We start from the raw sequence: 15,325 nt of genomic DNA on the forward strand, positions 1-15,325 counted from the left end.
TCATAGTGACTTCTGTGGAAATTAAACTGTCGCCTTCTGCAAGTGCCACTTTATTAGTTTGACACTTGTTTTGCTGCTTTGAGAACGCATTTTACAACTATTTTAAGGCATACATAAAAAGCATTTCTGTTTTATTATCAGTTCCAAGAATCACAAGCTGGAAAGCATTGCCTTTAAAGCTTTAAATTACTGATTGTCAATGTACTGGCTCAAAAGCCTTATATTTCATCCCTTGTTACACAGTATCTATTAGTAAATAGATTAATTATTAGAGATGGTGAAAATGGCATGGTTCAGTAGTCCCAGCTATTTTGACTAGCATCTTGAACATGTATTTTAGGATATACTAATATGATTAACAATGGAGTAATGATAAAACCTGGAAGCTGATAATAAGATAACTATCTTGCTGACTCAGCTCTGAAAAGGATGTTTTGTCTCAATCAGACCGAGATGTTTTGGATAGTTTAGTCTCTGTAATATGTCGTAGCCGTATTCCCCTACCCCATAGCTTTAATATACTATATAACCCCTAAAAACAATTTAAGCTTGAATTTGTTGGGAGCAGCCTAAGTGATACAAACACCGTGTGCAGCCACTCCCTGGCAGATTCAGTAGTTTTAACAATATTTCTTCTATTTCCATTTGCTGTTTTTACCTGATTTGTGTTGTGTTACTTACATTCTCAGAGGGAACAGCTTAACAGTTCAGTTGTAACATTATTGTATTCTTTCTTTTTGTATGTTTTTTTGCCTCTAGCCTCTGGAATGGCTGGCAGTCAGAAGTTGTCAAAAGAAGCTGAATGTCCTTGTTCCATCTGTCCAAACAATCCCTGTACAAGTCTGTGCCCAGAGCTGCTGCCTTTGATGGGATGTTGTGTGCATGTCTGTGTTACAGGGCAGCTGGGTACGAGGGCAACTAAACCTGTAAAATTCCCCGTGTGTGCAAAGCAGCAGAGAATGCTCAGTTTCTTCAGCTGTACAGACAGAATAAATTCAGATTTAATGTTCAAGTTAACATCAGGGTTACAGAAGCATGGGTAGCCATTTATATCCAGGAAGAGACGCTTGAGGAGATAAATTGGGCTGAGAGAGAAGTTTCTTAGATAAACTGCAGTTTTGCTAGGCGTAGCTGGTGTGTTCCTGTTTACTGGATAGGTGCCTGTCCCCTCCTCTGCCGCCAGAACCACTGGTACAGGCTGCAGCATGGGTATTTTTTGGACCACAAAAACACTCGTGTTGCAGCTGCCTGTGGATCTACAGAAGTTTCTGATCCACTATTTCTCGTAAGTGCCTATGAAGGAGGCAGATAAGGAGCTCCTGAACAAAGGTGAATGAACAGGATGAGGTTCAAAATTGCCTTTCAAAGAATGAAATTTGGATTTTGAATCTGTTCCCTGTGGGTGCCAGAATCAAGTATCTGATGCTTTGCCTCCATGCAGAGCTTTCATGGCCTAATTTTTGTCTGCATGAAATGAGCTTCAAAAGGTCCTGGAGCTCTTTGGCTGCTCGCTGCTTTCTGGGATCAGTGTGTTTGTGGCAGCTTTTTTGAGCTGTGGCAGCAGTTGCTCAGTGATTCTGCCATCAGTGAGTGAAGAGGAAAGGTCGGATGGTCACAGAACAGCCCGGTATCCTGTCGGCAGGCTCTGCCTCTTCAGGATGTGTGGGGTCACGGCATAATGACCCCTTCCAGTGTCAGGCCCTTCTGCCTGTATTTGGATCAAGCTGTCTGAATTTCCCCTGATGTTCATTGCACGCTGGTATGACCAGAGAATGGGGAACCTCGTGTGTTGCGGTTATGTATTGCCCTTGCATGTTAGCATGGGGTTTTCTCCTGAAGTTTCTGCTCTCCATAGCTTAGGAAAGGAAGAAGTGGACCCTTCACTGTCACCTATCAGTTTAAAAAAACCGAAAAGGGGTGTGGTGGCTTTTGGCAGTGAGAGCTGTTAGTCGAAAAAGTGAAAGTGAAAAAGGAGATCTGTTGGGAAGATTGTTGTGAACACTCCAGAAATTTTTAAAAATTGTTTCTGTTAATCTAGAAGGGTATTTCTACAGGGCATATTTTTTCATATCTTCATGGTGGTTTGGTTAGTTGTACTGCTCAGCTAACTAAAATGCTGTAGCTGTCCTAGTTTGGCACTGACCCCAAATAAATAATAACCTTTCTTTCAGCAAGGCATGTTTAAATCAACCTTCAGCATGCCAGCATTGGGTTTGGGGCTTCTAGTTTCCTGAGGCTATGTACAAAGCAATTTGTCTTTCTGTAAAATAGCTTTCATATTTCTGTTATGATACAAGTAAACAAACCATGTGATTAAGCCAACTTTAAAATCTCAGGAGCATAGATCCTATTCCGGGATCTCCCCTGTGTGGACTACCCTGATACCCTATTAAGGCAGACTCTGGGATGCCTGTGCCCAAAAGCATCTAATTGTCTTTGATGTTCTCATTTTTGAATAATGGAGCAAATCTCGTGGTCTAAGCAACTGAATGCAAGTACAAGAAAACCTATTTGTCTTTCAGGGCTCTGTGTCCTACATCAACATTGGCTCTCAGTCTTTTTCTGAGAAGGAAGAGGTGGGGTTGTTTGTCAAGCTGATTTCTGTCAGCTGGGTCCCGTGGGCTGTGGCTGAGGAACGTCCTCCTGTTGGAAGAGGGTCAGGGTGCTCTGGGTGCAGTGCAGAGGTGCTCAGGAGAGGGGAAATGCACTCACAGGACTCTCCTTGAATCATTGCAGAAACTCGCTGACGCTGAACGTCACTGAAGCCAAGTAATTTGTAGAAGATAAATTGGACATTGCTTTACAATGTTAGACGGTTGGATATGTTAGGATATAAAAACATTAACAAATAGCTCTTCTTAATTTGGTGCCAACATAGTTTTTTACTTAGGTTTTCTTAAATCCAGTCAGTTCTGTTGTTGTCATAAAGCACTTGATCATGTTATGTACCTTAAAAGCCTGATCATGACTAAGAATTTTGAAAGCTTAGGCCACTTTCTAGTGGTCAGTGCTGGGAGGGGTTGTTTGTTGTTCTTCCTTGTCTGAACTCATAGCGTTTCTAATAGGAGACAATTTCCTTTGAGGTGAAAGCCGAAGATAGACTTGGGACTTGGCTGGAATTGACTTGGACAATTGTCTTGTCAATGGGTGGACATTGTAGATGTTCATTTCAGTTCCCAGGCAATCACTTCTAACTGTAGAGGGTCAGAGAAACTTGCTTACTTTTTTATTACTTTATTTTTATTTAGTGGTCTGTTCTCAGTTTTACATTTTTTAGCTGGTAGTTTCTGCCTCAGGATTAGGATGCAGTTCTCTCCATTAGCTTTAAGAACCATTCCAGTTTGGATTGGTTAGGGAGTCTAGCCCTGTGGTTATACAGCAGACCAATGATAAAGCATTCTTAGTGCTTCCTAGGAGTCTCCTTTAGAAAGCACTTTCAGTAGTATGTGGAATTCAGGAAGTCCCCGGGGAGAACATCTACTGCTTCACCCACTGCTGTTGTATCTGTTGAACTGCTTAACCTAGACTGGATCAGCTTTCCTGTGTGACTCTGGCCCACCATCTCCTACAAACAGTCCTTCATCTGGAAAGCTTTTTGCTTTCCAGAGAAACTGCTCATTTTTCTTCCTCCTCTGATATGGTCACAGCTGTTGGAATTTTTTTATTCCCTCTTGAATTCAGTACCTTATCAAATGAGCCATGTAGGACTATGCAGCTGTATTAAGTGCAATCCTTACATCACTCCTCTGAAGCTAATTTGTATAACGTGTAATTAAAATTTTTTTGGTTTCTTAAAAAACTTATACCCTGCTGGCAGGTCATATCAGAAATCCAGATGTTTTAAGTGTGACCTCTCTGTGCTGTTAACTAAAAATAAATGCAAGATTTTTTTATTCTTGCATTTCTTTCTGGAGTTTATTACTGCTTTTTTAATCTATTTTGATAAATTTTATACCCTTTTAATTCTGCCTAGGAAATAAATATTGTCAGAGTCTATTTCCCTTCCTCTGATGAGTGCCAAGATGCCATTAGGTGACAACTTCTGTGGTCTTTGCTTAGCTTTATCTGAGTTGATAGAGCTCTTTCTGTTAGACAAAGTAACTGCATCATTTAGTCTATAGTTTTCAGTGTGAACTCAAAAGTATGCCCATAATTTCTTTAGATTTATTCATTGAAAATAGACCTGAAAAATAAATCTGAATGCATCTTGAATATGTTACTTTGTTTTTAAGGAGAACACACGAATTGTCAGAGTGAAGGTTATAGCTGGAGTTGGCCTGGCTAAGAAGGATCTCTTAGGAGCCAGGTAAGAATATGTTATTAATGTATTAAGAGACAGCTGCTTCTTTATTTTCTTTCCACAGCTCTTTAGTTCTCAGTAAATTCTTCTGTGCCTCCTGAAAAAAATCCCAACTCTTTCAACTGGCAACTTTATAAAATTAGTAGAGACTATATAAACATGAAGAGATCTGCTTTCTTGTCCAAGAGTGACTTGGACAGATCTTATGTATTGGCAAAACAAAGTAGAGGAATGTTTTATTCTCTGCATGGTAAAATTGCTCTACCGTGGATGATAGATCCATGTCTGTATTTCAGTTGAGGTAGGCTGCAGCTAAAATAACTAGAGTTTAGTTGTAGCCAGAGTTCTCATCTATGCTTGAAAGAGTTGGAATGAACACAGTACTAAACACTGGTAGCTATAAGACTGCTTCAGCTTAAATTATGTGCAGAGGAGCAGTGGCTTAACATTTAGCAAAGGAATGATCAGGCTTGTGAGTTGGTAATTGAAGTGCTTTTAGGATCTTGTAGAGTTGGCAAGTGGCAGAATATATTTTGTGCTAAAGCCACTTTTGCTTCTGGCCTTTGTACAGAGGGTCTAGAGAAGTATTGATGGTTTAGTACAAGTTCTGCTGTCAGCTGCTTTGGCACATGTGCAGGAATGTTGTTATTCAAGTACTTGCAAAACTGCTCTGTGTGACATCAGTTTAGCAATAGAAAAAATTCTCTTGTGAAATTCATATTTTCCCTAAAGCCAGACAGTCTCCCTTAAATTTTTTGTTCATGTGCAATTTTTTTTACTTCAAGCAAAAATAGATCAGCTTTTCTCATCATAACTTAAATATGTGAAAACCGCATGCTCTTTTGTTATGTGGCAGACAATCCTGGTCACTTTTCGTTATTACACTGAGAAATTGAACGCTTTGATTTTTCATTAAAGTAGATATTCATATAATATGGGTTTTAGTTCCAAAGAAAGGGAAAAGGCAGTCTGACATTTTAAGCAACAATATTAGGACATCTTCATTAACAGAAAAATTCAGGTTAAACTCAAGCTCTGTCAAAGTGATAGAACATTTAGTAGCATTGTTGCATGTTCGAGGAAGTACATCAAATTTCAGGTGTTCTAAAGTGTTAAGATACTTAATACTTCAAGGTTTTTCAGTCACAACTGATGTTTTTCATGCATGTCTTCTTGAAATGTGAGAGGATTTATTAAATCCATTCTCCTGAAATAACTGAAACAGGACAGAGTCAAATTGTACTGCTACACAGAATGGCATAGCTAATATGATCATTATCACCACTAGTGTTTATAATAGTTTTATCTCTAAAACTTTGTAGGAAATGATTGTAATTACAAATGTCTGTGGTATTTGCAAAGTAACTGTAACCCCTGGTTAGATAAGTGCTATTAATTTAAGCCTTTTAAAAATTGACTGCTGGTAATGGTGAGCAAAAAGGGCACAGAGCAGCATACTACTTGTTTGGTTTTTCTCCCTACCAGTGACCCCTATGTGAAAGTGACATTGTATGATCCGGTGAATGGAGTCCTTACCAGTATGCAGACCAAAACTATTAGAAAGGTTAGTCATCTTATCTGTGTGGGTGTGGTGGGGTTTGTTTGGGGTTTGTGGTATTGTATTGAGTTTTTTTTAAATCATACTCTAGAGGAAAAGTTAAAGCTATAGGAAATATGAGAATTCATGTCTTTTGAGTGGATGGATGTGTGGAAAGGATTATTCCATGGTCTGCTCAGCTTCTCTGTTTATGGCATTGTTGTGGTATTTTCTCTTCAAAAATTTTGTTGAAAGGTAGAGGAAAAAGTGAGGAGTATAAGGTGAGTACTGATTCAAAAGTATGTCATTAATGGAAGTACTGGATTGTTCTGATTTTTGAGATCTTTAATGATATAAGAACCTTTCTTGTACAACTTTTATCTTTCTATGTTCTAAATACAAGCACAATTTGTTCTGTTTGAACATCAAATTGCACCATTCACCTGAATCATGATACTACTTGATTGTCTAGCATACATGCAGGAAAGCACTCTTCTCTTCCAAATTGCTGTTCTCGGATAGTGGCTGTGATTTATTTTGTGAGATCACTCATGCATTTTTCCTTCCATATTGATAATTGTTACATTAAACTCTCTTTGTGGCTGAACTATTGGTAGTATTTTCAAAAATAATCACAATTCAAAGATCAGTTTAGTTGAGTGAGTTATGCTGTGCTTGGCCCACCTGTGCCTGGTCTATGTAGTTTATGTTGCTTAGAGATTTGGCATTTGTTAAGTGTCCATGTAAGTAATATGGGTGTTGAACTGAGAGGAAGGCAGTGATTATTACTGGAGGGGCATACTTTAAATTAACTGTTTTCAAATGTCTAGTGTGGCTTCTCTGCATCCATGGCATAGCCAATATCTGGCAATACCTGCATAAGTTGTCTCCATTCTGCACTGCATTAAACAGTACAAGACTGCTTTGACTTTAACCAGCAATATCAAGGTTAAAGGTACTTTTTTCTTAAATGTATTCTTACATGGAATAAAATGTGTAATACATCAGTAATTATGTACACTCATACAGAATTATCAGTATAACTAATGCTCTCCTTTTTTTTTTTTCTTCATCTGCACATAGTCCTTAAACCCAAAATGGAATGAAGAGCTCTTATTTAGAGTAAGTGATTTTGTTTATAGCCTTATTACCTGTTGGATATTATGCTGACACATTGGGAAAAGCTACTCGTTACTCTCCCTGCTTCTGAACTCTTCCCTAATTCAGAAATAACTCTACAATTAATGTTCTAGAAGGCTCACAAACTGCTTTCCTTAGAAATAGGTTTGTTAACTCTGGCACGAATGCTACATTTTCAGTCTTGATGTTGCCTTCCTTATTCTGTGAATATTCAAAAGCATGTGCATGGATTTAGGAACAGTTTGGGATAGTACCAGTTATGGCTTATTGGTTCTAATAGAAATGCATTGCGTAGTAGAATGGCAGCAAGGTATAAATTTGCTATTTAATTTGACATTTCATTCCTCCTGCACAAACACAATGATTTTGCTGAAGACAAGTGCTGGAATTCCGTATATATGCTAATTATCACTGTACTTCTTTTTCATAGGTTAATCCTCAGAAGCACAGGCTCCTTTTTGAAGTATTTGATGAAAACCGTTTGGTAGGTCTTTTTATGTTAATTTTGCAGTGTATTAAAGACTGATGAAAGCAAGTCCATCAGGATTCAATGTGGATAAAAAAACACACTCTAAACTACCTTAATTTCTATAATGAAACCTAAAGCTAAAGGCAGACCTGATTAGTTTATTCATCTGAGATTACCACACTCCAGAAGCTCTGAAGCAGTTACATTACTACTGTAAACTTCTAATGTGCTTTAACTCATGAAAGCATCATTCTTTTGTAGTGCTGTTCACATGATAGGAAATTTTTTGGTGATGTTGAAAGCTCTGCATTGGATGTTTATTTTTTCCTACAAACAAAGCAGTACTGATATGTGGTGTGAGAGGCTTCTTCAGTGTGTGAGAGTAGCATGGAAGAAGACATACATGGATTTTCTTTGGAAAGTTCAAGAAGTGAACGGTGGATTGTGATCTTGGAGACAGGTGTCACTCTGAATGGCAGGTCACTGCTGGGATAAGGCTAGCTTGTGCTTTTATCTCAGTGAAATCAAAATTCCTCCTCTGACCCAGGCTCTTATGTCCAGCTGTCTAATTACCTGTGTTTGTGTGTTTCTTTGTGAGTAAGCTTGTAGCAGTACAGTCATGACACTTACATGTGTTTCACTGATGTTCATTGTCACTGGAATAAATACCTTTCCTTCTGCAGGAGTTTGGAACTAATAGGAGGGATGGAGTGCTCTTGCATGCCAAACACAATTTCATTCCAAATAAAGGATCCCTTTGTGCTTCGTGCTTGAGTCGTGTGTTGGCCATGAAAAACATTTTTTTTTCCTAAAGCTTTCTGCGTGTGTTCAGTAAACCATTGTGTCTTTTATCAAAGCTCTGCTCTTCTGAAGTTGGGAAGAGTGAAGAAGTGTGTAAATACAAGTACGAACTGCTTAGAATAATGAGATTTAAGAATGAAGAGACTTGTTTCTTGGTTATAGGCATTACACAGTCCCCAAACCATTTACTACTTAAATGGTGATGCTACTTGTCCCAAGTATTTCAAATATGGTGTCTCTTCTCTTTTTTAAAAGCAGTGTTAAAGGGGCACGAGCACTTGTGGCCTACATGGGAGGTTAAATGTAGCTTTTCAGGGTGCTCAGATTTTCATCTGGACATAGTTTTCTGAGTTACAGCATATCCCCTATGAGTTCAAAATACTCTGTCCATTGCACATCTTGTTAAAACATTGCTGCCACCACCTGGAAGCCACGAGTCATGATTAGAAAGTAGGATTCTTGATTTTTTGGGGGGAGAAAGCCAGCGTTTTCTTTGTATTTTCCACCAGAACTCCTTCACATTCTTCCTCTGATCTAGAATATATAAGTTACTTGATCTGTTTGCATATTGAGAGGAACCAATTAAACGTTTTGTTGGTATCAACTAAGAAATGGTGCTTTGTTTCCCATGCATGATTATATTTAGAGATCAAAGTACCATGACCTCATCAGTCAGTCTGTAGGTCTGTAATAAAATCCCTTTACTTTTCATTGTTTCCGTCTCACTTGGTGAATGGACCAAGCCATCTCCCTATGTCACTTTAGCTTGCTCTCAGAAACAGTGTTTTTATCCCAGGTGTCTTGGGTTGTTTTAAGAGAGACAAATTGTTGCCTCAGCTATGATTGTTATTTAGCATTGACAAACTCCCCCACTTCTATTAATTCATCCTCACCTGTCAAAAATCATAGGTGCCTTGCTAAGTAGCTATGATCAAAAGGTGTTTTATCTTCTCTTGTTTTGGTATTTTATTCTGTTATTTTCAGTGTTCTTTCATCTACTTATTGGATGATGGTTTATAAAGTCTAAACGTGAGCAATCTGATAAAACTGAAATATTCTTATATTTCTGTTCTCCCAATGGTTAATTTCCTCTTTACAAAATTTTATCCCAATTGCTTTTATTCTCTTTAATTTTTAGGGATAAATGGAAGCCAGAAGATACCTGCTTGTTTTTAAGAAATGCTGTGTTCTTAAATACCAGCCTCAAAATTTTTCTTCAGAGTTTAGCTTAAATTTTGGGTCTTGCAGCATTGGTTATATTGCCAGTAGTCAGAGTTGTGAAATCTTCCTGTTACAGCTTTAAAACTTATAAAAAATCACTTGTCTTGGATTTGGTAAAGTAGTGCTAAATCTAGTTTGTTCATCTGACTTGCAAACCCTTGGTAGAATAAAGGGCTTGAGTGGTTTGTGGAGTCTTTATGGTTGTCTTTAAAAACACACTAGAAAATGTCAAGAAGAACATTGAGATCACTTAGGAGATGAATCAATGAAGGCAACACACGTCTTGCTTTCTGTCTTACAATACCTCGTCACAATATAAGTATATTGCAAACTAAGTGTCTGAATCTGTTATTGATACTGAAGAAATCAATGATATTAAGCTTTGAATGGAACTGTTGGTATTTTTAAAAAAATACTAACTTTTTGGTTTATTTTTATGCCAACTCTAATTCAGCAAAATCAAATTTAATGCTTTAAAAGCCATTTTACATTGCCTGAGAAAGCTGTATTTGGCTGGCAGTACCCATCCAGGTATAGCTAAGGCAGAGAGATGTGTTGAGCAGCTTTGCTGGAATCCTAAGGCTTGAGTTACCAAATTATGTCAGTTTATTGTTTTCTTAGGATTTCTTTAGTAAAATTGAGCAAAATATTTCAGACCATCCCCTGGGGGAGAAAGTAATGCTTTTATTCGAAGCTACCAACCTCCAATGGTTGCACTTTGTGTCACAGCAACATGTTAGGAACTGTGCTGCTAATATGTTTGTTCTTGAAGAGAGATGAAGCCTTTAGAAATGCATTTTTTACTTTTCGCTCACATATCTTAGGGTCACTTGCTGATGTTTTTGGTTTGTGTTTGGTTTGTTTGGTTTCATGGGTATTTTTTACTGTATTGCTTGAAGTTCAAATGTAACTTTCTGAAACTGACCAAAAGAATCTTTTATGGTATTTTCCTTTCCTCTTCTCTCCCCATTCCAGTCCCCCATCAACATATAACTTTAGAAGAAGTCCTGTTGGTTATAATGAAATAAATGAAGTGTTGTATTTGTTGGCTTTTTATGAATAAGCTAGTATTCATTTATTGCTGCATTCTAATAATGGAATTCAGGTAATGGAGGTTAAGTGTGCCCTGGAGTATAATTAGAAAACAAATTTGTTGCTTGCAAACAAGGCACCGTGAATTTGATTCTTGGCTCTTCTTTGGGAAGGAGGTATAAATGTTAATTTTACTGCCTTCTAGCTTAAAATACAGTAAAGGTTAAATAAATATGAAACAGAAAAAACTCCTAGTAGTATGACCTATAAAAGTATAAATGGCCTAGTGTTCTCTTCTGTTTGTACTCTTTCAGCAGCACTAAGTAATTTCATGTTAGTGCAGTAACATTCAGTACTGCATCATATATGGCTTATGTATTCAAAAGTACATTCATAACCCAATGTTGTTGTTTTTCAAAACAAAACCCACAACTGAAATCCCACTTAACAACAAGATTTTGAGATTGTCTTTTATCAAAAGTCCCACTAGGTGCCAGCAAAGGACCTCTACACATTATATGAGCCAGTGAAACATTTTGTAGGAATTCTTTATCCCTTTACTCTTGGAAGAATTGACAGTACATTAATTTCTTGGCATGCTGATCATTTTATTTAAAAAATGAAAATTAAAAAAAATATGAATGTATGAGGCAATTTGTATATAATTATACAGAACAGCTTTCTGCTGTAATTCTGTTCGGTAATGCTTTTTATCTCTGTGAATACTTAGTTCAGTGTTCTAAAGTTTGTGTAGCTGGTCACCTATCTGCAAATCGCATTGAACTGTAATGAATATGTCCTTAATCTGGACTTCCAGCAAACAAGATGAGGTAGCTTAATTTGTAACAATAATTTTGTCTCTTTCTGCCTTTAACAGCTGTAGTTAGAAAAGGTCAAACTAGAAAGAAAAACAAATGCCAAATTATTAACCAGAAAAACTTTTTTGGCTCCCATTCAGTTGCACCTCATTTAAAATTATGAACTAATAAACACAGAGAGTTCCACTATGTGCAGATCTTTAGAAAGTGTGATTGCTTAGCAGCGTGTGGATTGCAAGACAATGCCAGATTTCTTTCAAGTTTTATTTAAATAGTGCAGAAAAACATTTTCTTAAGGGAGAGGAGGCTTATTCCACTAGTTTGTGCATAATTCAGACCTCAGCAGTTTGCTAGCATGGTTACTATTTGGAAATTCAATCCTGGGCTTGATACTCAATTATATGGGACTTCATTCCTACCAACTTCCTGTAATTCTAAACCTATGGGTAAAAATATTAGTAGTCATACGCAGCTGAGGAAAGTACGGACACATTGACTCAGCTCGTGCAGCCGCAGCAGGCGTTGCTGTTTGGAACTTGGAACTTCTGGACGCCTATTACAGTATTCATTTATGCAAATTCTGGAAGGTATAATTGAAACAAGGTCAGTAGTGTTTGTCAGTGTGTCGCAGCTGAGATCCTTGGAACATAAGTGCTTTTTTCTGACTGCAAGCAATCAACGACGGTCCAGAAACTACAGTTCAAGGAATGGCTGACTTATTTCAAGAGGTACTTTCTTTTCAAATGCTAGTCTCTTGTAGAAATTAGGACAAAGACTGTAACTTTTATGGGCTTTTACTGTTGTGATGTACCGGCTCTGGGTTCTGTGCTGCTGCCTGTAGCCTTTCTGCTGAAGGATCTTTGCGGGTTTCATTTGCTAACATGCGTGGAAATGAGAACAAATGGCACGCCGCTTAAGATTGCATTTTGCTACCCAAAGAAGCAACACAGATCCGTTATCAGAAACCTCTGAAGATTTTTTGGATAGTAATAATTGTATGTACTTCAAAAAATCTCAGGGTTCTGCACCTAGCATTACACAAGTGAAACTAACTCCTAGACAAGCTGCTTATGCACCTGTAGTGCAACAAGTAATTAATCAAGAGAAAAGCACAACTGTTTCTTCACTGCAAATAAAAAAGAGCAGTTCTCTGCACATTTCCTTGCAGTCTAGGAAGCAGAGTGGATGTTCTCATTTTGGTGATGCTGTGGCTGCTGGTGAAGACACTTCATTCCTTGGTATTGGTAGTGAAGGGAGCTGTGGCACTGGAACTGTGGCTGATCATCGATCTAATGACAGCTTTCTGAGCAATGCTGCTCTGGGCAGAGGCAGCCTCAGCAGCATTGCAGCTAGTGACAGTGGCTCGTTCAGCAGTGCTGGCAGTGACTATGGATCATGTGCAAGTACCACAAGTGATGGAGGTTCATATAGTAACAGTGTCATCAGTGACAGTGGCACTCTTTGGACAAGTGACAGTACTTTCTGTAGTAGTGTTGCACATGGTGACTCTTCGTATAGAAGCACTGCAAACAAATGTAATCCCTCCAGGAGCAACTCATCTCAGGAAACACTGTATAGAGGTAATACTACTTTTGACCAAGATGCTTTGTCAGTGAGGAAGAAGACTAAAATTCCATTGCGACGTTGTTCATCACTGGTTATTTTTCCTAGGAGTCCTTCCAGTACTCCTCCAGCTTCTCCAGTAAACTCAGGTCAGCTACCACACAGAGGCACCTATCAAACATCTCATAAATTAATTATTTCTCCTAGTGAGCTGGCACAAAAGGAAGATCGGACCATTTCCAAGGGATTCCTTTCAACAGCGGTCAATGGACTTAGACTTTCTAAAACGGCTTGCTCTTCCGGCGAGGTCAGAGATGTCCGACCGCTTTATTTGAATGCATCATTACAGGATAAAAGTCAAATTTTGAATGGTCCTCAGCAGGCAACCTGTGAAGAAGTACCTGATGGCTTCTCATGTGTTTCAGTTCATCTTACACAAAGACCATTTGCATCAAACAGTGAAGTGGTTAAACGCTCTTGCAGTCCAGAGTTAAATCTGAATTCTGGTGCAAAATGCCCTCATTTAAAACTGGAGCGTAGCACATCTGCATGTCTGCCCTCAAAACCAGATTCAGAATATCAGATCAGTATAAATGAACTAGGAAGACCGAATGCACAGATGAACAAAACTCAGCATATTTTGCAAAGAAGTGTTTCCTTGGAAGGATCACGTCAAAAAGTCTCTTGCTGCTTATCCAGCCTTAAATACAAGTGTCACAGTGCAAGGACGTCTCAGTTGCACATACAGTTCAAAGCTGGGAATGAAGGAAAAACAACTGGTGTTAGGAAGAGATATGGAACCTCTAAAAGGGAAATGCCTGGCACTTTGTGGAGGCCCCATAAGGTGAGTGTTGTGGTTTATAGAAAAATGTGATGGTATTTTGCAGCTGAAATTTAGCTGGAAAGTAATAAAAGTCCGCTACCAAGACTTAAGTGCAGTGATTTCAGAGTTTCCTAATGGTGTCAAATTGTCATCATTAGGAAGTTAATTTTTTAATTATGTGTAACATTTGGGGTTTAGATTAGTTTCTTAGGACATGATACATCCAGTAGCATAGGTGAATAGGTGTTGCTGTGAAATACATGTATTTAATAGATTTTAAACAATAGTTTGCTGTTTACATGAACTCAGAGGAATTTTCTTGTCTAGTTATCGAGACATGGGAGTCATTTAAACTTCAGATTAAATTTTGTAGTTATAAACACCTAACTTTTCAGTAAATTAATGGTAGTTACTGAAGTTGTTTGCATATAAAATGGGTAAAAAATGAGTGATCGTTTAGCTTTATTTCAGATAGGCTTTATTTTACAGAACAGTTTGTTGTGTGTAGAATTAAAGATAAGTCCTATTTGAACAGAGAAACTGTAAATACCATTTGTTCCTGTATACACCCTGAACCACAGGAATTTTCAGACTTTCCTCTCACTCTTTTTTTTCCTCCTTCCAACTACTATTTCAGCCTGAGCGGTACAGAGTAACTTAATACCTCTCCCAACAACATTGCTGTTCGAATTATAGTACTTGGGTCTAGAAGGCTTACATTAAATATATATATTTTTTTGTAATAAAATTCACGTCCAGCTGAACTGCAGAGGTGTCTACTCTTATTAACTCTTCAGGCAGTTAGTAAAGCATAGGCCACATGAAATGTGGATTTTAAATAACATCGTGAGGACTTAAATTATTTGAATATTTTTAGTTATGAATGACGAGAAAACTGCAACAACTGATGGTTACTAAGATTGTTTTAAGAACTCATTCTCATTGTCTTGACACTATTACCATATAACTAACATGCTTGTTTAAGTAAAGGGCTTTTTGCCAAAGACCTTATAATTATGATAATCCCTTTCTAAACTAATAAGACAGTTACCTCAGATGTGTTAGCCTGGAATTTTCAGTCTTTTGTTGCCTTTAGAGCAGTGCCTGATGATTGTACACTTTGACTTCTTCAGTGCTTTTTGGTTAGAGTTTAAAGAAAAATGCTTTCCTTCTTGAGAAATTGTGATTTATGCTTAAGCTCTCTTACTAAACTCACAGTGGATCACAGATAATCACTAGATAGATAGATAGATGCACATGTTGTTTGGTGATTCTTCATCCCAAAATCACACCGTAAAGTGAAGGGTAAAATCCACAAAAAGCACAAACAGTTTAGATCCAGACTAATTAAAATGTGTCAGTTATTTTGAAAGTATATTGTGGAAAAAATGTTGAGTCATGCACTTCAAGTACATTTCTCATCAACTTGTACTGCTGGTCTTTGTATTTAATGGGAGCTGATATGAAATATATTCTGTATTTTAATCTGAGTTCAGGATTAGGCTGTTAGCTGATATTTCCAGAAAACCTCCTAGGACACTGGGCTGGCAATAGTTTGTTTCAATTCCCAGGAGCAGTGTTTGCAATGGATTGGCACAAACACCAGGCAAAGGAACCTTTC

The 15,325-nt window shown here is 37.8% G+C and overlaps 1 protein-coding gene across 3 annotated transcripts in view; it reads left to right on the top strand.

The window, feature by feature from the left end:
* The window catches only part of NEDD4 (NEDD4 E3 ubiquitin protein ligase), a 49,035-nt gene that overhangs the window by 5,666 nt on the left and 28,044 nt on the right, over positions 1–15,325 (top strand). For 2 of the 3 annotated variants that reach the window (XM_040077040.1, XM_040077039.2), the window contains exons 2-5: positions 4,233–4,306; positions 5,786–5,864; positions 6,921–6,959; positions 7,408–7,461. In XM_040077040.1, the coding sequence (XP_039932974.1) occupies positions 4,233–4,306; positions 5,786–5,864; positions 6,921–6,959; positions 7,408–7,461 (246 nt within the window). Of the gene's footprint in view, positions 1–4,232; positions 4,307–5,785; positions 5,865–6,920; positions 6,960–7,407; positions 7,462–11,861; positions 13,726–15,325 lie in introns of those variants that run through there. The other variant, XM_040077038.2, reaches the window with a different exon arrangement.

This window comes from Hirundo rustica, chromosome 13, assembly GCF_015227805.2.
Source record: "Hirundo rustica isolate bHirRus1 chromosome 13, bHirRus1.pri.v3, whole genome shotgun sequence".
NCBI classification, from domain to species: Eukaryota; Metazoa; Chordata; class Aves; order Passeriformes; family Hirundinidae; genus Hirundo; species Hirundo rustica.